We start from the raw sequence: 23,560 nt of genomic DNA on the forward strand, positions 1-23,560 counted from the left end.
CTATCTTACCATCCATCACGTGTCTTGACCCTGCCACCCAATAATTGTGATCTTCAGCAAGTTCCTAGACTTTGTTTCCTCTTCTGTGACATATGGATAAAAACTGTACCCACTTCTCAGAGGTACAGTTAAAATGGGTGAGATAAAGCACACCAACACCACATTTACCTGGCAGACTGTCACTGCTTGAGGGCAGCTATCGTTGTTGTCAGGGCCACTACAAAGATTAAGAGGATGCATGCAGGAATTATGGCACACTTCTTGGCATGCGGTGTTCTAAAATATTACTGTTATAACTTCGACCACCACTACTGATTTTACATTATGAATGGCTACGGCCCAAGGAAACCAGTAAGTGATACGTGGTGTCATCCTAGTAATGACACATCAAGACAGAGACACCAAGAGGTATTACGATAATTAATCACAGGTCTGACTGGGAATAAAAGCTTTCTGGAACAAACAGCCTTGTCTGGCCCACACAGAGGATGGTCTCACCCACAGGGAGCAGCAGGTGCTGGCTGCACTCTCTCCCCAGCCCTGGGGGACCACACACATGGAGACAGTATCCCTACATATAAGCTTTTCAATGGTCCATCTCACAGAGCAGTAATGTAAAAATGCCTTGGCCTGGAATGATATCTTTCTGCCAGAAGTTCAAAGCTTTCTGCAAAGTATCTCATTAATCTTTGGGACCCTATGGGGCTCGGGGTGGATAGGCATTGTTGCTATTACCTTATAAAGAGGGCAGAATACAGTTTAGAAAAACCAAACACCTCGTCTTTGTTTCAATAGCCCTACTGGTGCTAAAAGAGGACTTGAAACCCAGGGCTCTGTGCCCCACTCTTGGAACCACCTGCAGGGCCAATAAAGCACCTTGGGCGAGATATGGCCCCTTGCCCCTTCCCTTCCCAGACCCGGGTAGCTGCAAGGCTCACCTGTCGCTGAACTGAACCTCTTCTCCGTTCCTGGCCCAGCTGATGGTAGGCCTTGGGTTGCCGACGGCCTCACAGTGCAGGAGCACACTCAGTGTCCCGCTGGCCAGGGCCACAGTCTGCCCGAGGTGGGTGACCACCTCGGAGGCCGAGAGCTGCTGGGCAGCTGAGATCTTCCGCAAGATGGTGGGCTTGCGGTGGGGCCGGCGAGAGCCACCCCCGGCCTCCCCAGCGGACGAGGTCCGGAGGGAGCTGCTGAAACCAGACACGTGCTTATGAGGGGGGATGGCCACCGGGGGTAGCCTCCGCTCAGACGGCTTGAGCAGCGCGTCCTGGTGCTCCAGGTGGGTGCGGAAGATCTCCTGGGCCAGCTGGGCCACCAGGTGCTTGCCGTAGACGTCTCGAAGCTCCTCAGGCTGCTGGGAGAGATTCCTGAGGATGTCGTCCAGGCGCCTCTGCTCAGTCACCATGGTGAAGGGCAGGTGCCAGAGGGCCTGCTCGGCGTTCTGGTCCTCCTCGGAAGACGTGTTCCTTTCCGTGGAGTCCTGCACCTCCCAGGAGGCGAGGAGCTCCCCGGGCCAGCCCCCCTGCTCCAGCAGCCGGGAGACGAGGTCATCGTAGCGGCTTCCCGGGTCTGCTGCAGGGCCCCGCTTCTCAGCCTTGCTGCCGTTAGAGAAGATTCCGTTCTGGTGTTTGTGGGTCTGCAGGGCCTCCTTTGGGCTGGCCTTCCTCACCGCGAGGGCCTCCTCCTCGCTCCTGAGGCTCAGGGGCCGGGCCACCAGCTTCCGGTTGCCTCCAATGAGCTTAATGACAAACTGCTCCCGGGCGGGTCCGGCAGAGCAGGTGTAGATGCCCGCATCGGAGGGCTTGAGGCGGTGGATCTTCAGGTAGCCGAAAGGGGCCACGGTGACGTGCGCCGAGCTGATGAGGTGCTGGCCGTCCTTCTCCCACGTGATCAGGGGCTTGCGGAAGCGCCGCGTGGGGCAGCGCAGCACCACAGCCGTCTTGGGGAGCAGGTAGGCAAAGCCCCCCACGACAAAGTGCAGCTTCCTCTGCCGGCGCGTCTGGATGTAGACCTTCCTGGCGGCCGCAATGTGAGGGCTGTGCTTGGTGGCTGGCCGTCCCGGCCCTGGAACGAAAGGAATGCGAGGGAAGCCAGGCAGATGCAGAAAGAGAAGGAATGGCAGAGGAAAACGAGAGCCAACGAACACAGGCACAAGAGAGAGGGGGAAGAGGAAGGCAGAGGAGGCACACACAAGGGAAGAGGGAGAGAAAGCGGCTTCAGAGTTGATTTGGGCCAGGGCCTTCATTGGCCGCCTTAGGTTTTCGGGGAGGAAGGGGCTACCAGCCGTGCACCATCAAGCAGCTGCACAGGCAAAGCTCGAACTAATTAGGCGCCGAGGGGCAGCCCGCTCTCACCCTGCTGGGGCTGGCCACCCCTAGAAGCTGAGAGGCAGGTTCTAGATGGAGGGGGATCCCAGGGGAAAGGCAGTTCCTCTCGTTAGAACGATGAAAGAAAGAAAAGAAAAGAAAAGAAAAGAAAAGAAAAGAAAAGAAAAGAAAAGAAAAGAAAAGAAAAGAAAAAAGAATCATAAAAAGAGGCAGAGGACAAAGGGAAGGAGAATGTCTCCCTTTCCACGTTTACCCTTTGGGGTCTGCAGAGCACCAAGGCCCTAGTGGCCTCTGGGGTGGGGGCCTGGGGGTAAGAGCCCAGAAGTAGTACAACTCTAGGGATTACTATTAAACAGAACAAATCTGTTCAGAGCATTTTAAAACCCCAGAGTGGACCACATTCGATTTCATTAGTAATCTGCTGACTCCAGCTTCCAGATCTCTGTATGCCAGCAAGTGAACTTTGCTCTACCCCCTGCAAACTGTTTTTCCAGCCGAGAAGAGAATTCTGCCTGGCCACGTGTAATTAAGATTCCTTTTCCACTTCCAGCTGAGTTTACCAGCCTGCTGCCCTCCTCAGGCTTTCCTGACTGACAGTCTCCCACCCGGTCTTGGGTTTAGGGAAGGCTACTGCGTGGCTACAGCTGCTTCTACGTGGGTTCTGTCTCCCTGTCCCCAGAGTTCTGACATACTCACGTGCACAGGTTGCCAGCATGCAGGGCCTGATGGATGAAGAGAACGGCAGGGGAGGGCACAGGGAGGAATTGACAATAGCCGAGACCCCGGTTTTTAGCACCTTCCGGCAAATGGCACTTCGAGTCTGGGTGCCTTCCCCACAGCTCGTGGAACACTGGTGAGGGAAAACAAAGGTCAAATGCATGTAAGTGTAGAGGCTAATGGGTTTTTGTATGGACTCTCAAACACCCCCAAATATGAGAAAAGTTGCTTGGAAAAGCAACAGTCACTAAAAGAAATACTAATTATGTAACAATATGGGAAGATTGTCCATATTGTAACCACCTGCTAGCTCTAAGATTTTTCTCTGTTTTTTTTTAAAGTTTATTTATTTTGAGAGAGAGGGAGAGAGAGCACGTGCATGTGTGAATGGGGAGGGGCAGAGAGAGAGAGAGAGAGAGAGAGAGAGAGAGAATCCCAGGCAGGCTCTGTACTGTCAGTGAGGAGTTCGACGGGGCTCAAAAATCATGAACCATGAGATCATGACCTGAGCAGAAGTTAAGAGTCAGATGCTTAACCAACTGAGCTACCCAGGAACCCTTCTAAGATTTTTCTACTCTAAAGTTTCCTGTAGACACTCTACCTGTTTTTTACTTAGATGGCCTAGGCTTTAGAGTTACAGAGTCATAGAGTCCTGTGTTCAAATCCCTGCTCAGCATTTTAGCAGTTGGCAACTCAGAGTCTGTTTGCACTTCTTAGACTTATTTTTCAAGGTGGGGAATTAAATGAGATAATATATTTTAAGTTTCACACACAGAAATGACACTCAATGCTAATTTTTTCTCCTTCCTTCACAAGTGTAATATTTTAATGTCAAGCATGAGGTAGTTGTTATATATGTACTATGTTTGAGGTAGGGTGCTAGATACTAAGGAAAAACTGTGCAAGGTGGTTTGTAACCTCAAGGAGCTGTCATCAATAATGGGGGAGGGCAATCCAAATACATTGCTAAAATGAAATACTGTATTAGGGAAATAGAAACCAAAACAACAATGAGATACCACTTCCTATCCACTGAAATGGCCATAGTAAAAAAGACAGACAATAACAAATGTTACTATGAGTGGGGATATACGAATTAGAACCTTCATAAATTGCTGGTGGCAATGTAAAATACTACAGTCTTCTTGACAAACAGCTTGATAATTTCTTAAAAAGATAAACATACATTTACCCCATGACCCAGCAATGTCACTCATAGGTATCTACCCAAGACAAGTGAACATGTACATCCACACAGACTTGTATGCGAAAGTGTGTAATAGACAAAAAGGGAAACAGCTCAAATGTCCACCAACTGGTGAATGGATCAGTAAAAATATGGTCCATCTATGTAATGGAATCTTATTGTACCTTAAAAGGAATGTTGGTCTCTTAAATATGTGGTAAACAGATAAACCTTGGAAACAATGCACAGCTGAATTTTATAGTATATGTTACACCTCAATAAAGCTATTTAAAGAATTAGAGAGTAATAGAAGAATTTAGTAGAAATATAAAGCTAGAAGACAAGTATTATAAAATGAATGCTCACAATTGTTGAATGCTGTTGGTACACTTATGATTTCCTGGCCTAGGTTTTGAAGATGGGTAGAGTCTGAAGGGGTGTAGAAACCTGGGATGAGCATGGGGGGCAGGGGCATATCCAGAACAAATGTTGAAGAGTTCAGTGTAAAAATCCAAGGGAGGCTTGGGGGCAGAGCTAAGCCAGTTTGACTGAACAGAGGCAACAAGTTGAGAGTATCAGGAGCTCACGAGGTAGTTTGGGGCCAGACGTTGGAGACTTCATTTTCAGATAGGAGGTTTGGAATTGGTCCACAAGGCAATGAGGAGCCATTGAAGGGAGGAGTGAAATGATGAAAGAGGTGTTTTGAGAAGGTTAATCTGGCAACAGTGTCTGGGAGGGATGGGAGTAGGAGATCTATGGCAGGCGGGGATGTCAGTTGAGGAGGCTGCCACAGTAGTCCAGGCTTGAGATGATAAAGACCTGAACTAGGGTCATGGCAGTATGCCACGTTCACTTGAAAAATGAACACTAAAAACAAAAAAATCATCTTATATTCTCAAGTTTTATATGCTAACCCACTGAAATGAACTATTCCCTGCAATGTACTGTGATATACACCCGCCTGAACGACATTTAAGATGCAAAAAATGGATTTAAGAATCAAACCCATTGCTTTTGTTCCCTGATGATCGTGGATTCCAGATTCCACCCATCCTTTATTTTATTGTAAATGACAGCACCAAATCCCGGAATCAGGTGGGATGGAGGCAAAGAGCCTGGAAAATTTAAAAGCATTGTAGTTTAGTGTTGCCAAGCAGAAAAACAGACTGTGTGTCCGAAGATTGGTTGATGATTCGGTCAAGTCTAGTTCTTTCTTGAGACTCCATTTCCTTATCTCTAAAATAAAACTAAGTAAGAGCAGGGATCGTCAAACCCTGTTCTATGTTGAGGAAGTGATTCAGAGGCTTTTCCGGTGATCTGGAGACCCAACCTATGGAGATCTGGGACTCTAACCCACACTTCAATCCAAACAGCTCTGATTTGATCTGTTTTAGATTCTTGGCTTCATAGTAACATTTCAATTGAAAAAAAGCGTTCTGTGGCTTTAATTTTTAAAGGAACAACCAGGCTATAGGATCTTCTAAGCTCCTTCTAGCTCTGAAATGGACTATTCTGACCTTAATTTCTTTTATATTTGGGGGGGGGGGGATGACTTTCATAAAAATATGATTTAAAAATATATAATAGCCAACTCTGTCAAGAGATGCAAGGAATTCTTTTAAAAAAAAGAAGTAAGGCCTTTTAAGAGGTCGTATTCTCAGAATAGAATCTGAAAGTAATTTTATTTGAAGTGTCTAAAATTTTGGCTTAATTCTGTCTCTAAGGGATTCTGTGCAGTAACTATGAGATTGAGTCCAGATAGTTGAGGATGAAAACACCCATAGATCATCCAGGTCTTCCTTTCTCCAAGGGGAGTCTTGGGGGCAGGGGATGTGGAATGTATGCTTCATCTCAGCCAGAGGGCCAGGGCAAGGGCTGTTGGGATGACAGGGCCAATTACAGCCTCTGTGAACACCCCCAGGAGCACTGTTGCATGGCACCAGCTTGAGTTTAATCCCAGTGAATTGGTGATTACTTCCCACCATTCCCAGTCCTTCCCCGGTGTTTGCAATTTCCATTCATCAACCCAGGTAACTCAGAACCTAATAACATTCCATGGATAAGGGCTGAGTAGTCCTACTTCCCAAAGTGTAACTTCTTCTTCCTAGGAAGACTGGGAAAGCCCACAGGAAGCCTAGGCCATGACCCTGAGTCTGGCCAGTCAAGGTAAGTACTTTCTTTTATTTCCTCTCCTCCTGACAATGAGCAGGGATGGAAGAGAATCATAACAATAATAGGGTTAACTTTTACTAGGCACAAAGTAGTTTATATGCATCATTTAACTGAAGCCTCCCAATAACCATATGAGTGGACATTATTATCCCCAATATTCATATACGCAAACTGAGAAAGGTTAAATAGCCCAAAGTTACAGAGCAGAGTGGCAAGGTCAGGATTAGAACCTAAGTTTGCCTATATGAGTCTAACTCCTAAGCACACATGACACAATTTTAACGGTCTACTATACTTGGGACACCTGGGTGGCTCACTCAGTTGAGCATCTGACTCTTGATTTCAGCTCAGGTCACGATCCCAGGGTCGTGGGATCAAGTTCCACATTGGGCTATGCACTGAGCACGGAGCCTGCTTAAGATTTTCTCTCTGCTTCTCCTCCCCACCAACTCTCTTAAAAAAAAAAAACTGTCTGCTGTACTTAATTGGACCCAGAGTACCTCAATTCAGCAATTTCATTTTCTAAGCGCCTAATCACAATGGTCCCTGCTTCAAATCTGAGGGCCTAAAATAATTTTTTCTGAATTCTGTGGGTCTCATGTGCTCAGAGGCCACAAACTCCAGGAACACGGGAGGACAATTATAGTACATACAAGTCCGTTCCTCAGCATCCCACTCATGGCAACTGTCCCCAATAGACTTGTAGAAGGACACCTTTCACAATATGCCCCTGGGAGGAAATCTTCATCTAGAGTCACTTACTTGGCAACTATATGATTACACTCTCTTGCACTGTTAGTTTTATGATTTTTTTCAGATATAATACTATACTCCCAAATCAACATTCCATAGAAAAACTGTCAGTCACATGTTCGTGTGTGCACACACACACACACTTATTTGACACGCTTCTAATCCTTTATCTTGCTGAAAGAAAATTGTTTCTAAAATTTGAAAAAAATAATCATGCCCTACTCCTGAGACATTTGGGGTGAGATGCCACCAGAAGGCAATTTATTGCCAAATTACAAAACCTGTGGTAATGTAGGTTACCTCACAATTGCAATTCCCTTAGCAGGTATCATCTGAGTGAACTCTGTATGAGTGGATACGATAAAGGGCAAGAAGTCTAAGAACAGGTTGAAAGAGGTAGCATCTTAATTTTCAGAGGCAGCTTTTCTCTCTGTGGAAGCAAGTGTCCCTGGGATGTATTTCAACCAGCAGCAGCCCCATCCTGTGTATCTGTACAACACACACACACACACATGTATACACACAACCACAGAGAAGGCAGTGGGATCAGCAAGGCCAATTCAAATGCTTATATGCAAGAAAGGGCACAGTGTTGCATCTGTTCTTGACACAAAGATTTTCATTTCGGGCCTGGCGATTCTGTTCTTGGCTACATTTGCTTAGGAGGCAGTACTTCTGGGGTGACTTCTTTATGGAAGACACACAGGCCTACGAGGCTGAGGGAGTTGTAGGCAATTCACAGTAGTCAAAGGGGCTGAAAACAAGTCGAAAGTGAGTGTAAATGACTTCATTGATGCTAGTGTTAGAGTAGGAACTGTTTAGAAAAGTAGGTTAGTTGGGGGTATATCCCTAACTTATGAGGCAAGTCAGGACTGGTGGATGCTGATGTAATCATCCCCCCAAATGCAAGCAACAGGGGAAATCAAGTTCTCTTGCTGGGAAATTGTTAGCGTCTTGGAGCCAGGAAACTGACAGTAAAGAGGCAGGATTTCCCTGGTCTTCTCTTCTTAATAAATCATGTTCCTTATTGTCCAGTAACTTGGAAGGGAATAACGAGAGAGGCTTTGCCCTTCCTGAGTAGAGACTAGAAACATCTGGGAGGAGGAGGTGCCGGGAGGTCGGGGAGGTGGGTGTGGGGATGAAGGTAGAACAACGCAGTGTTCTGAGAAGAATTCTGGGCCAAACAAGGTCTGGTTTTGTTCCACGAGGAGCCCGTTTACAATTCCATGCTTCTGATTGTTGCGTCAGGGCTGGCTGTTTACCTCATGTCCCTGCAGCCTAGTTAAAAGCTAGTGACACATTGTGGTATAAATGCTTACAAAAATCTGTTCCGTAATGCTGGAGGATTATTTTGCTCTATTCTTATCCTCTCTATGTGTAAGTTTGGGGTGCCTGCTTTTCTTCCTTACGCCTCTTTCATTATTTCCTTCTGAGGAGCCTACATACCTCCGTCCAGTCGGAGAGGAGCCACTCGCTGGGACAGTCATCTTTCTTGCAGGCTTGCTGGGAGGCCGGTTTTGAGGCTGAACAGAAGGTCTCAGGAAGCTCCAGGAAGCTGCCATCAGCCATGCGCTGTTTGCAAAGAACCTCGCGCTTCTGGATGCCCCCGCCACAGGTTCGGGAACACTGGGGAAGGAAGAGAAAGTCAACCTAACATAGGACAGTAGATGTTTGACTGCCAATTCTTATCTTAGCCCTGGCTGAATAAAGATTGCAAAAAAAAAAAAAAAAAAAAAAAAAAAAGAAAGAAAGAAAGAAAGAAAAGAAAAAGAAAACTAAGAACCAGCCCAAAGGATTTTGTTTCCTTTCCTTGAAATGTAGCAAAATCTATACCCTCCAATCTTAATTTCAAGTATTTAACTACAGCATCCAGGAATTTCAAGGGCCTTTGAATCATAGAAAGTTGTTCCTAAACTATGATTTACAGCTACCCAAGACAACTGGTTTAAAAGGTTAGTATAATAGGGTGTTAAACATATTTACGATCCAGTGAAAATAATCTGTGCAGCTTCCAGAAAGAGCAAGAGAGAGCTCCTGCCATCAGTGTAAATCTGGAGGAATTAATGTGCACAGAAGTCAGCCCTTTCCTTCTCAGTGTGAATATTCACTCTACCCTATTGGAGGGACATTAGATTTAAGGTCTCGTTTTCTGAAGAACTCGCCTGGAAGTCCTCTTGTAGGACTGGTGATTTCTTAGGGCAGTGGGAGCTACAGCCACTGGAATTTGGGCTATAGGAAAATAGTCTTATTTCAGTGGTTTTCACTGGGACCCCAGTCAAACACATTGTTTACATGTAACTTAATAGTTACAGTCCAGTTGCATGAAGGGAAAGGGAGGCCCCTGTGGCATCAACTATTGGCTGTTTTCCCAGTAGCCCCCTCCCTTGCAACAGCAAAGGAACCCCCAATTTTTAGCATGTCTAGCTAGGCACATGACTTTTCAGCATACACACTGTATTTGTTGATCTTCCTTGAAGATGCACATGGCTCTGTGATTAAGTGCTGGCCAATGGGATATACATGGCAGTGTTGTGTGCAATTTTAGGGAAATGACCACAAAAAGAGTGTGGCATCTCCCCCTTTGCTTTCCCCTCCTTGCTGACTGGAATGTGAACATGAGGTCTAAACTTTAACCTCCCATCTTGGACAGTGATAGGCAAAGAGATGGAAGTAGCCTGTCCTCCTGATGGGGAAGCTACCACATGGGCCCTGGATGGCCTGTGTTTAAATGAGAAGGAAATACTTTTCTTTCTTATTTAAGCCATTGTGGCTTTGGGTGTTCTGTCACTTTTAGATTAGTTCCCAGTGGCTACTCTTTGCTGGGGCTACTTTCCTGACAAAGCTCTAGAGAGTGTTCTTCTTTCTTCAAGAATAGTCCTTTCCCTTTTACCTGCTGCCCTTGGGCTTGCTGGGGGGTTAGGCCTGGATATACAGACCTGAGAGTTTTTACGGGAGTGGCTCGTGCTGCAGCAGGGGCCTCTTAGGACTTGTGGGCGTCTGTGCTCAATGGGCTGTACTTGGAAGTGCAAGGGGGGATTTGTGCTCACGGTCAAGGTTAGGATGGTGATTGAGTATGGTCAGAATGCTGCTGTGGCCCAGCAGTCACTGTCTCTTAGTGGTCCCAACCCTGGATGCACTTTAAAATCACCTGGGAGTGGGGCGCCTGGGTGGCTCAGTCGGTTGAGCGGCCGACTTCGGCCCAGGTCATGATCTCGTGATCCGTGAGTTCGAGCCCCGCGTCGGGCTCTGTGCTGACAGCTCGGAGCCTGGAGCCTGTTTCAGATTCTGTGTCTCCCTCTCTCTGACCCTCCCCCGTTCATGCTTTGTCTCTCTCTGTCTCAAACATAAATAAACGTTAAAAAAATTAAAAAAAAAAAAAATCACCTGGGAGCTTTTAAAAAGTACTGAGGTCTAGGTCCCATCTCAGATCCATTAAATCAGAAATTTTGGGAAGTGCCTCCCAGGCATCAGCTTTTTAAATAAATAATAATAAAAAAGAAATCTCCCAAGTAATTCTGTAAACCAGGATCGAGAACCATCTCTCCAAATGAGCCATCTCTCCATCCCTCCACCATTTTCAATGGGAATAAAATAAACATGGAGGGGTACATGGGACCCAGGAGCCTCTGTTAGAACCAGTGATTGTTTGCAACTGGCCTATCCAAACCTGCTCTTTGTTTGCAGTTGTGAGTGGTGTAAGACCTCAGAACTACTGGAGAGAGGGCAGGGGAGGGGCAGACAGAGAGAGAGAGGGAGACAGAGAATCTCAAGCAGACTCCTCGCTGTCAGCGCAGAGCCCAATGTGGGGCTTGAACCCATCAACCATGAGATCATGACCTGAGCCAAAATCAAGAGTCAGATGCTTAACCAACTGAGCCACCCAGGTGGCCCACCCCCCACCTCTAAATATATTTTCTTATGGCTGGATTCAACTACCTAACCACTGTACAAAAAGAGAAGGGTAATGGTAAAGGCAAAACCGTCCTGGGAGGTAGATCTTATCCCTACTTTACAGATAAAGAAGCTGAGGCTGGAGAGGTGAAGAGATTCGACTAAGGCCACACCCAGGCAAAAAGTGGTTTACTTCCATTCTGTGCCAACATTCACCCAGCTCCTCCTGAGCACACGCTCCCCGCTGGGAGTGTGGACACAGCGGGAGAGGAGCCCAAGATCAGCTTTTCTTTCTTGTGGCTGTAGGAGCTTCTCTCTGTTTGTAGTGGGAGGGTACTCTGCTGCTGCTTCCCACTGAGGGCCACTGGCCTCCTAAGCACCAAGCCTGCCAGAGCCTGGTCTCATCCTTTCTGCCACTGGAGGGGCGGTGCTTTGCAATTCAATCCTCAGCCTCCACTCTGGGACTATCCCTGACAGGCAGGAGAAGGTCCATACTCCAGGTCGGGGACACACATTTCCAAATGGCTTATCTACACTGTGGTGGGCCTGGAAATGTATTTTCCCTAGAGATTTCTGAGCTGAAAGGCTACAGTTGAACACAGCTTCTAGGCTATGCCACAAAGTTGAACGTGTAGGTAGACCGTTGAAAGTGGTCTGCAGCCTGTTATTATTCATTACAGATCCAAACAGTTCCTTCCAAGGGCTTGTCTAGCATGTTGTTTAACCTTAATTAAGGAAAAATCTATGGTCTCTGAGCTCATGATTCAAGCTGTGAGTGGGCCAGGACTTAGGCTTCTCTGGCTCATTTTGATGACTCCCCGGTCTTTTCATTTTGACAGAAGCAAACCTTAATTTTAGTTCTTGTTTGGTAGAAGTTCAATTTACTTCTTCAATGCATTTTGTACCCACACTGCCCAGGACAGTGCCTCCTGCAAATGTAAATTCTCAATAAATATTTGTGGAATTGAAGTTGGTGGTTGGGGGAAACTTAAATTAGTGGCCAAGAGTTCCATTTGCTTAAAACATGCCTTCTTGCTATTACAGACAACCAAGGTTTTAAATTTGGTTTTATAGCCTTTTTCATGACTTCTTAGGCCAGTCTTCTCTTATTTCTATTGAATTCTCACTTCTAGCCAACCAGTTATTCCATCATCAGATTAGTTATAACCATTATCATTCAGCCCTTCTTAGGACTCTTTTATAATTAGACAACTAGCGATGTGAATTTCTGATTTCTAAAATTTGCCAAACTTAGGTAGGGACTGTGTTCTCTATAATTCTTTCTATTTTATGAATTATTAAAGTTCTTCCATGAACTTAATGCAATTTTGTTCAACAGGTAACTGTCTGGAAAAAAAAAGTTTATGCTGATGAGTCAAAATTTAAATCTTAATCTCTGACCTCTCCCCTATGTCTTAAATGCGAACAGGCATTTTGACCTAAATGTGCCCAGAATGGAACTTTTGATCTTGCCCTTTGAACCCTGCCCCAAATCCACTCTCCTCTCAATCTTCCCCATTTACTGGATGGTGCTATATCTAAGACAGAAACATGGGAAATATCCTTAAGCATTTCCTTTTTCTTACCACCTCTTCCCTGACACTCAATCCATGAGCAAATACTGTCAGATTTCCCTCCAAAATAAACTTGACCTCCACCACAAATAATAAATGAGGATATCATAATCTCTCATTTAGACTACTACAAAGCTTCCTAAACATGTCTCTAGTTTTCTCAGTTAGGTCCTAGTAGCATATAGATGGCATACTCAGTTTTGAAGACAGCTTCTCTCGCCTTCTGATGGCCTGCTGAAAACACCATTGGTTGAACACAACTAGAAGCCAGAGGGTAGAGTCTATCTAGGTTAGCCTTCTGAGATACAGGTGGAAAGGCAGAGTGGACCTATAGGAGCAATGGAAGATATTCAGCACATCTACAATCTATTCTCCACACAGTAGCAAGAATGATGTTTTCAAAGCATAAATCAGATCACAGAATTCCCATGCTTAAAAGCCTTCAATGACTTTCCTTTATGATTAGAATAAAATCCAAACTCCTCTATCCCTGACCTGCAAATTTCTACATGCTCTGGTCCCTGCCCTGAAGGAACCTTTGAGACTGTCTAACTCAAATTTTAAATTCATTCATTCATTTGGCAGAAATTTATTCAGTACCAGTCATAGACCAAACATGGTTCTAGGTTTTTGGTTGTAGCAGTGAACAAGAGAAACCAGACACACCTCTGCAATCTCATCTCATACAATTCTTCCCTTTCCCTGTATATTTTGGCCTCACTGGTTGTGTGTGTGTGTGTGTGTGTGTGTGTGTGGGGTCCTTGCACATCCCAAGCTTATTTCTCCCACAGGACCTTTGCACTTGCTCTTCTCTCTACCTGGCTCACTCTCATCATACATCTTAACATGGTTGAGTCTTTCTAATTATTCAGGTTTAATTCCATTCTCACCTACTTGCAGAAGCCATTCTTTAAAAAAAATTTTTTTTTAATGCTTATTTATTTTTGACAGAGAGGGAGAGGGAGAGAGGGAGGGGGAGAGAGGGAGAGGGAGAGGGAGAGGGAGAGAGGGAGAGAGAGAGAGAGAGAGAGAGAGAGAGAGAGAGAGAGAGAGACAGCGAGCATGAGTGGGGGAGGGCAGAGAAAGAAGGAGACACAGAATCTGAAGCAGGCTCCAGGCTCCGAGCTGTCAGCACACAGCCTGACGCGGGGCTCAAACTCATGAATTGCAAGATCATGACCTGAGACGAAGTCAGATGTTCAACTAACTGAGCCACCCAGGCGGCCCTTGGAGAAGCCATTCTTAACCTACCAGCTAGAAAAGCCAAAGCAGTCTCTATTCTGTCACCTCATTTTATGTATTCATTATTTTTTGTTTTTAAATACCTCTTTTAAATAGGTCTCATCCCTTTGGAAATTATCATCCATTATCCTATTAGCTCTATGAAGAAAGGGATTTTGGTTCTCTTGTTGCTCATACTAGTGCTTGAGAATTGCATTCAAAAATTTCCCCAGCATGATAGTGTTACATCTTGAATAGGAGACCTTAGGATTGGATATCTCCAGTTTTCCTCTACACCCTATTTTTTTTCTTTTAAAATTAATGATTTTTTTCCTAGTAAAGAAGTAATTAGGGTATGAGCTAAACAGCAGACTGACATTTTATAACTGATGCCGGAAGAATGTGACATCTAGGTATGGTCCATAAATATGTACACTGTAGTGAAAATGCAGTGTATTTATCTTTGAGAAAACTAATAGCTGATTCATAAAATCATTATTCCCTGAACCTCAAAATTACATTAAGCCACTTTTCTTCCAATCCTTTGATTATAATTCACAATCAAATTCCCCACGGGTCCTACTGAGTTTGTTAGCCATAAAGAACATGCTCTTGAAGTTTCTGTTACATGGTGACAGACATTTTAGTCACTTTACTAGTGACACTGGATTTGTGGGATTACAGATCTCTTCAATGCTTGATGGCTAAAATTTTCTTTTTTAACTATCTAAGAAGGCACAGGGGCTTCCGTTCAATGTGAGTAAGTGTTCCAAAAATAAACAAGTAGCTGCATAAGAACAGCTCTCTGATCCAAGCTGCTTAGTTAGAACTTCTTAGTGAATGTGGCAATAAGGAAAAACGCAGGCTAATTTTCTCTCTCTTTCAAATTGAGGAAATAGATGATGAAAATAATTGGTCCACCTATGGGTGGAGATGTAATAAAATTGTGCTATAGAGGGTGACCACTCATGAAATATAATCTAGCTGGGTCATCACTTTACAGATAGGACTGATTTCAGGGACAGGCCCTTAGGTGACCCCCGCCGGCAATGTGCAGAAGTCTGTGACAATGTGATGACAAAGCAGTTACAAGAAAATGTAAAGAAAATTAGCTTGTTTCAAAATTTGATCTACCCAGAAAACTTTTAGGAAATTCTTAACACCTAGGAGGTCAGATTCAGACTCCCGAGAACGCCCTTGAGAGCCCTCACGCTCTGACCCATGCTGAGCTACCCAGCCACATTCCTTGGTGGCCTGCCATGGGGACAATTTGCTCTTCCCTGGGCACACAGATGCCTTCTCTGCTCAGGCCTTTGATCACCTTGTTCATTCTGTGAGCAATGCCCTTTGCCTCTTTGTCTATCCAGAAATTTCCAAGACACCTTTGAAGGACCAGTTCAAAGGCTCAAAGAATGAGTCACCTCCCACCCTGCCTTGACCTGGAAGGGTGCTACATGTCTTCTATAAGGGCTACTTGTTTATGTGTCTGCAATTCCCCCCACCCCCCCACAGGATTACACATCTTTTGAGGAAAGGGAATGCACTCATCTTTCTATTCCCCGGTGCCTAATGTAGCATCTGGCAAAGAGCACACACTTCATAAATGTTTGTTGAATTGACGATTGGATGAACAAAAGAGCCAAAAATCCAGATGTTTAAAAGACGTGACACAAACATCCAGATGATAGGCTGAACATCCACCTTTTATCGAGCTGTTTTATCATTAGCCAGGAGCTGTTTCTAAGTAAGTCAGCAGTGGGTTTTAGCCAGACGCAACGTGTCCTTTGCTGAGTGCTGTGACCCTCCAGGTGTGGCAGATAACCATCCAGCTAAGTTACTATTGTCAGGGATGTTTGCTCTTAAACACTTGCCTCATCTTTGCTCAGAAAGTTTCCTTGCTGTGTTTGCACGGCTGAAAGGGTGTCTTTAGAAACTTTTAAAAACTACGGATAAAATTTCAAATTAATAAAGTTTCCAAAGTCTGCGACAACTTTGGGAACATGTTGAGATTACCTGATGAGGTAGATCTCTAGTACGGGTATTATTTTTAAATACGTGCCATAAACAGAATAAATAACAACAAATAGTATTTATGCTAATGATTATCCTTGCTGCCATACATGTTTCATGCTATAAGGTCATAGATTCAGTAGTTTTATAAGAAAGTAAAAAATATACAGTAAGGAGAGCATTTAAAAGTTAGGTTTCTATATAAAACTACAGTGGCCTAAGTGTCTTGTACTTTGAACGATTTTCCCGTGATCACATGTTAAGAAATTCTGCCTGTATTGACACCTTTGGTTTCATGTTGGTAGCCTTATTTACTGAGATCTGAGTTCATTTCCTTGGTCCCTCAAGTCATATCATTGAGCCCAACACAAAGTGACATTTATATTCTTTCTAAGGTCAGCTTTCTAGTTTTAATGTGTTCTACTTATAGTTTCTAACTCATTTCATTCATTTCTTCATTCACTCATTCATTCTTTCATCAAACACTGAGTACTTGCTGAGTCCCAGGCACTGTATTAGGTGCTGGGAATTTAAGATGACTAAAACCTGGTTGCTAAGCCTATGTCTGAGGAGACCTGAGAAGGTAGAGGATAGAGTTCATGGGGAGATTGCAGATGGGAAAGGAAACTGAGAAGCCGGCTGAGGGGCAAACAGTGAAGGGCCTTGGGCATATCTGGATACAATCTCAAGATCATCGGGTGTAACATAATCCAATTTGTAGAAAATTATTCAGGCAATGAAGGCTGATGGGTTCCAGAGAGTACTGCCCTGTGAGCCATTAATAGGTGCACCATGGAGAAAAGGTTCCAGGCCATGTAGGTCTAAATAACACTCCATACCATACGCTGTTTGGGGGCCCTCAGCACATATTAATATTTTAAAGGCTCAACAGAAGGCCTGTAGTAAAGAACAACTGTACCAAGTTGGGAAACAATGGATGAGAAATAAGACAATTATAGGGACACACCAAGTAAAAGGCTGTGATAGTTTGGTTAGTTGTGAGGACTAGAACCAAGGCAATGGGTTAGAGAACATGCTAGAAGGTAGTATGCCCTGTGAAGGAAGAAGAGGTCTGCTGGGAAACCCAGGTGACTGGGTTATCAAGCCTGGTGTTAGACCTTTGGAATTTGATGTAACTTTGTGATATGCAAGACTGAGAGGTTCAAAAGGCTGGTAGAGACAGTGCTTGGTATACAACAGAGGTCAAACTGAGCCACAGTGAATTAGGCCTCAGAGAAACGAAGAAAATGAAGCCTGGAGTCTTGCTCAAAATTATTAAATGAGAACAGAATTTATACCCCAACTATTTTGTGGATTAGAATCACCTTGTTGATCTAATACGAAATGATCTTTCTTAACCCTGGACACACAAGTGGTGTCCAGTGTATCTTCTGGGTTTAATATTCCTGTTACCGCGTGAAGCATGGGGCTGCAAAACCACTGAAATCCAGAGCAATTATTACAAAAAGTGTTCTGCCAATAAACAAAAACAAAAGCACTGCATATGTGACATTTTGCTTCTAATCTCTGTTTTGCTTACATTTGTTGTTGTTTCTAAAGGTAGGATCAAGTGTTCATTTCCCTATAAAACACACTGCCAAAACTGAGATAAACATCCTAATAGATATTTTTCCCCCTGAATATAATGTTTTAAATAAGCATGGTTTCTAAATTATGAGAATTTATATTTTAGTCACTGGAATGTAACAAAACTGATGACTCAATTGATTCTTCCTGCCAGTCTACAATCCTCGAATCCAGACCAAAGTCATTCTTTTACGTGTGTGTGTTTAAGTCCAAAAAATGAAAAAAGTGAGGTCTCAAGCATTTGTAGTTGTCATTAAAATTCCTCTTTTTTCTTACTATTACTAGCCGTGACTCTGCTCGCATATACCTTTTTATATAGCTAAACTATAGGCATTTTGAATTGTAACCCTGATTAAAAAAACAGTTTATAGGGAAATGGCCGCATAATCATAGTTTTAAGCAAGGGAGAAAACAGGGGCCATGGTGACTGTTTTAGTCTCAGCACAGATGTGTGCAATATGTGTGTGTAGTTGGGTGGACACAATCCTGATCATAAAACATGCATAATACAGAGAAATATAAATTATGCTTCAGAGTGGACTCCCTAATTCATCTCAGTTAACCCTTCTAGCAACTATCTCTTTTCATCTCATTTCTCTTTTCCATTTATTTTTTAGAATAAAAATGAATAAAGAAAGATTGGTGCATGTGAAGCTCACAGATAGTGGTGAGTGCAGTGGTAATTTAATTTTAATCTCAAGAATATTGTGCTAATAGAGACTAATGCATAGCCCAAAATATAGAAGACTGGCAGGCTGAACAATGACATCTATGTCCTAAAATCTGGAACCTGTGAAAATGTTATCTTACATGGTAAAAGCAACTTTAAAGATGTCATTAGCATTTTCAGATGGGGAGATAACTGGATTATCACAGTGGGCTCAGTGTCATTACAATGGTCCTTATAAGAGGGAAGAAGGAGGATCAGAGTCAGAGAGAAAGGACAGAATCAGAGGTTGAAGTGAGGCACTTTGAAGATGGAAGAAGGGGCCATGGGCCAAGGAAGCAAGTAGCTTCTAGAAGCTGGAAGAGGCAAGGTAATAGATTCTCCCCTAGAGCCTCCAGAAGGAACGCAGGCCTGCCAACACCTTGATTTTAGCCAAGTAAAACTGATTTCAGACTTCTGACCTCCAGAGCTATAAGACAGTAAATTCACATTGTTTTAAGCTGCTAAATGTGTGGTAATTTGTTATAGCAGCAACAGGAAACACGCACAGATTAACTGCCCTGGATAAGACAACAAATAGTGAGCTTTATGTAAACTGCTGATTTTAGGGCTGGTGTTAGATTTCCTCACAATTTAATACTTTGGAGGAAATGGTAAAGAGGTCTTGGGAAAGCTGAACTGCATAGTGGAAAAGAGAAGGGGTTTTGAGGCATACAGGCCCCCTTTGCTATTTATTGGCCATGTGACCTGGGGCAAGGAACCCTCTCTGAGCCTTGTTTCCTCACAGGATTGTTCTGAATGGATTAAAAGAGAAAATATGAGAGCAGTAGAACGAGTTCTGCTACATGAAGTTTGAATTCATGCTAACTTCATAGTGCTCTACGTCCCTCATCTGTGGAACAGGGAGGACAGTAGTAATGATCACATAGGGTAGTGAGGATTAAGGAAGTTAAATATGTAAAGTGCCTAGAACTTGAAACATAGTAATGCTGCTTTTATTAAAAAGAGAAGCAGGTCCTGAAATGGGGTAAGTGCTCAATAAATGGACTGGCAGACTTGCCATGGAATTTTTCAGCACCATGCTCTATGCTTTACATACCTGAGGCTTAGTCTCTGTCTCATTGACCTTAGGGTCTACTCAAAAGTCATGGAAAAGTGCTCACACAGTAAGGTGGAATGTGACTGTTCAGTGAGCAGCACTGACCATGAACACCATGTGCAGGAAGATAGCAAGGGGTCCTGGTAGAAGAGGTGGGATTCCTGCCTGATATGACAAGCAGAGGGGAAGGGAACTGCGTGTGGGCAGGGACAAGCATGGGTCATTAGGAATGTACAAGCAGGGGTGGGAGAAACATGGTGGGAGATGGGCAGGAGCAGATGTGCAGGGGGATGTAGGCCTGACCATGCCATTTGGCTTTACTATATGGCAATGGAATGTCACTGAAAAAAATCCTAGCAGAAGACTGTCATGATCAAAGTGTCTCAGATTGAGAACAGTGGTTCTCAATCATGGTGCTATAACACAGCAGTGTTTCGTTATTTAGTTTCATTATTAGGACCTATAACCATAAAACAAACTTATCAATAAGATATAAGGTCAGCATTTTCAGGGCTTGTGGGGCAGTATTCTTGATCTAGTCATTCATTTTTTTCATTCAATAAGTATTTTTTCCAGAACTATGTACCTAACAGAGACACAAGTTAATAATATGGGGACTTAATACAGTAGTGGAGGTTGATGTGCATTGATTTCTGGTCCTGTCTTAGGGTTGGCATTAGTTTGTGTTACAGTTTGAGGTCATGGATTCATTCTAGTTAAAATCAGTATAAAATCAGTATAAAATCAGGAGACCTGGGGTCTGCACCAGGCTTTATGATCTTGGGCAAGACCATATCTGGGCCACAGTTACATAATGTGTAAAACAAGAAGACTCCTATATAATTCCTGATTGCTCTTTCAGCCATAGTCGTCTCTAAAACGGGGTATAGTGGAAACGATCACATAAAAGTGGGTTGATGGCCAACCCTAGATTTGCTACCTGCATGAGCCCAGTTTTCTCAAACCTAAAACGAAGATAATAAAACCTACTTTCCACTGATTGTTGTGAAGATTAACTTCAGTTAGGTAATAATATTTCTTAAGAACACTGGTACACAGGCATTCAAAATATATAACATCCTCTTGATTTCTAGAAACTGTCACATAGTAGCATGGTATTTATGAGCTTAGCCACACAGATATTTAAGCTCTAAAAGGAAGTAGTCAATATCTTTTCCCAGATGCTTTACATTTTAGAGTTTTGCTCACTGATTACTCTTTGATTCTTTGGGTGCTTTGTAAATCACAGTCCCAAGATGGGCAGAGAGAAGGAAGTGGCTTTGCCAACTGATGGTGGAAAAGCATGGGAACGCATGGCAGTCTAGAAAAGGCAGCCCCCCGACCCCCGCTGCCCCCGCCCACCTCAGCACTAAGGCAAGGGTATATAAGCTGCAATGCTCTCTCCTCACTTGGGTAACCATATAATTTATCATTTTAATTGGGACATTTTTGAGAGGGAAAACTATTTTAGCAAAACTGGGATGCATGTCCCCCCCTCACCTTTCAGGCTTACTTTTTGTGATCATTGTTGTCACTTTAAAGATATACCTGATACCCTCATGAATAAGAAATGCAAAATAAGATTCTATCCAAATAACCTAAAATTCCTCTGTTTTAAAGGCATGCAAAAAATTATTTAATTAAAATTTGATAAATATATATTTTCAATAGAATATTATGGTATTTGTATTATTATAATGTATGCTTTAGAGTGGGGTTAGCAAACTTTTTCTGTAAAAGGACAGAGTAAATACTTTAGGTGTTGTGGGCTAAATGGCCTCTGTCATAACCATGCAGTTCTGCCCTTCCAGTGCAAACACAGTCATAGACAATACATAAAAAAAAAAAAAAAATGGGCATGGCTGTGTTCCAATAAAACTTTATTTATAATAACTGTCTATGAGATGGCCCTGGCTTTGGATGGCAGTTTGCAACCCCTATTGTTTTAAAAAACAATAGTTCTTAGAGCTTGGGAAAATTTTAAAAAGTCTGGAATTGGCTTGATTTCTAATCTTTTATTTTGGTAATTATTTTTTTTAAAGTTTATATATTTTGAGAGAGAGAGAGAGAGAGAGAGAGAGAGAGAGACAGCATGAGTGGGGGAGGGGCAGAGAGAGAGGGAGACAGAATCCCAAGCAGGCCTGGCACTGTCAGCACAGAGCCCAATGCTGGGCTGAAATTCACGAACCATGAGACCATGACCTGAACTGAAATCAAGAGCCAGACACAACCAACTGAGCCACCCAGGTGCCCCAGTAAGTAACTATATTTAAAAGAAAAAAAAATGAAAATTCATTGCCTAGGACCCTTATTTCCTAGAATTTTAAACAGTAAAAAACTAGAAAAGGCACAAATTCAGAACAAATGTAGCTTTATGGAAAACCTATCACACTGTCCCTACTTAAAATTTTTTTTTCTTAGCTTGGTGAAAACTCTGTTGTGCATATACTCAGTTTAACAGATGGGTCTTGAATTGCTGTTGGAGGACACTGGTGCAAAACCATAGAAAGAGGACAGTATTTATGATGAAAATATCTGGATTTGAATAAGGTTGAGGGACTACGAAGAAGGGAGAGAGGAACAGACCTGGAACCTTCCTTTAATGGGACAAAACTCCTTGAAGAGAGGGTTCCCTGTCCTGAATCAGCTGTACACACCAACTCCAAAACTGAGTAGCCCCAGAACTCACTGGCTGCCACTGTGCAGGGTCCCAGGCTGGGGGGCAGTTGAAGCGGTTACAAGCTTGCACTGTGCTGGGCTTGGGCTGACGACATAGCTCATCGGCCAGGATTACAGTTTCATTCATCTCTCTGGAAAGTAGGTGGGAGCAGAAGACATCTCTGGTCTGTAGGCCAACCCCACAGGTGAGACTGCATGGACTCCACTTGCCAATTTCCCACCTGGGAAGAAATCAGAGGAGACGAGGACACCCTTAGTACCTGCGCAGAGAACATCATGACATCAAGTGTTGCTAACAGAGTAAAAATACATACCTGGGAATGTGGTAAGTTCCAGCATAAGATTGGCTAAGAATTCTATCCCAAGCCTAGAACCCATCCTCTCCTTGGTGCTCTAGAATTCTTTTATGATAAACAAAGTAGGTGATAAAATGGAACATCCATTTTTGCCCGTAAAATCACCAAGAATGGTTATAACTGGGTCTAATTTGAGAAAATATACAAATTTCATCAAAATAAGCGGGGGTATGATAGATATGACATAGGTTTGAGCACAGAAAGGCTTTGGGCACTATATCTTGAACAGGTCTAGAAGAAGCTTTTCTGCTAATTTGCCTAGTCCCCATTCTTAGCAAGACTGAAAAATTTGTGCTTTTTTTTTTTTTTTTGGCTTCAGAGTAAAAGGTCGTTGGCTCCGACTTCCTTCAAGCTTCCATCACAGCATAGAAATGTCTCTGTCTAATGTATAAATATCATCACCACCTAGGACTGGAGAATGTAACAAAAATGAAGGTTGCTAAATAGATCAGTCTTCTTGAGGGGAACTAAGTGGAGAGAATGGCTCATTATCTGGAAGTAGAAGTCAAATACACACAGAGGAGTTGAGTGCATAATTGGCCATTCCAAATGGCCAAGTCTTGCGAAGTACATTTACAGTGAGCTGCAGGCCTATAAAAACAATCCCATTCCATTTCCCTGTTGATGCAGCCTCCAAAATGGGAATGATAAGGAAAAGCTAAGTTGCCTGGGCTTGGAGTGGGAAGTGTTCTTTAATGATCAGTGTTAGAAAGTTCTATTTACAATGTGAGGCACAAAAATTCTACAAACAGGAGTTAGCCAAGAAAAGCATGGCAAGTAGGTCCTTAAGTAGCTAGGCCCTCCTAACTTTTGTAGATAGCCCTGAAAATCAGCTTAAAAGCCTTTGGCCTTAATGTTTTTCATTAGACTGCAAAACTGAGTGCACACTCTCTTAATCTCCTTCTGCTACTCTGATCTATAACTACCTTACCAGCTCCTATTTCCACTACCTCCTCTCATCTATCCTGTGTTTAAGTCATGTACGTAGCAAACAACTTCATTATTCTCAGCTCATGCCGTCTGGTTCTCTAGTTCTGTCTTTACTCAAGCTGTTACTCTGAATTTGGAATACTTTTTGTCCTTTCCGGGTCCATCCTTTAAGATGTCTTCCATTTCTCTGTATCCAAATTTGACCCACGTTTAAAGGATTGTGCCCCTACCTGCTCCAGACACTGATCATTTTCCTAATTATATTACAGTTATTCTGCCTTAATGTTAAGGGCCCTATTGGAGTATACACCTATTGAAGGCAAACTCTGTGAGTCTGTTTTGTATCACTCACAGTGTTCATTTTGGCCCCTTCTAGATAGTTAATGTACAT

General features: G+C 43.4%; 1 protein-coding gene across 3 annotated transcripts in view; it reads right to left on the reverse strand.

Moving 5' to 3' along the window:
* ADAMTSL1 (ADAMTS like 1) overlaps positions 1-23,560 on the reverse strand; it is an 877,457-nt gene that overhangs the window by 120,613 nt on the left and 733,284 nt on the right. For all 3 annotated transcript variants that reach the window (XM_058695258.1, XM_058695257.1, XM_058695259.1), the window contains 4 exons: positions 21,894-22,104; positions 8,602-8,781; positions 3,024-3,177; positions 939-2,064 (listed from right to left, as the gene is read on the reverse strand). In XM_058695258.1, coding sequence (XP_058551241.1) covers positions 939-2,064; positions 3,024-3,177; positions 8,602-8,781; positions 21,894-22,104 — 1,671 coding nt within the window. The remainder of the gene's footprint in view (positions 1-938; positions 2,065-3,023; positions 3,178-8,601; positions 8,782-21,893; positions 22,105-23,560) is intronic.

Source organism: Neofelis nebulosa, chromosome 12 (assembly GCF_028018385.1).
Source record: "Neofelis nebulosa isolate mNeoNeb1 chromosome 12, mNeoNeb1.pri, whole genome shotgun sequence".
NCBI classification, from domain to species: Eukaryota; Metazoa; Chordata; class Mammalia; order Carnivora; family Felidae; genus Neofelis; species Neofelis nebulosa.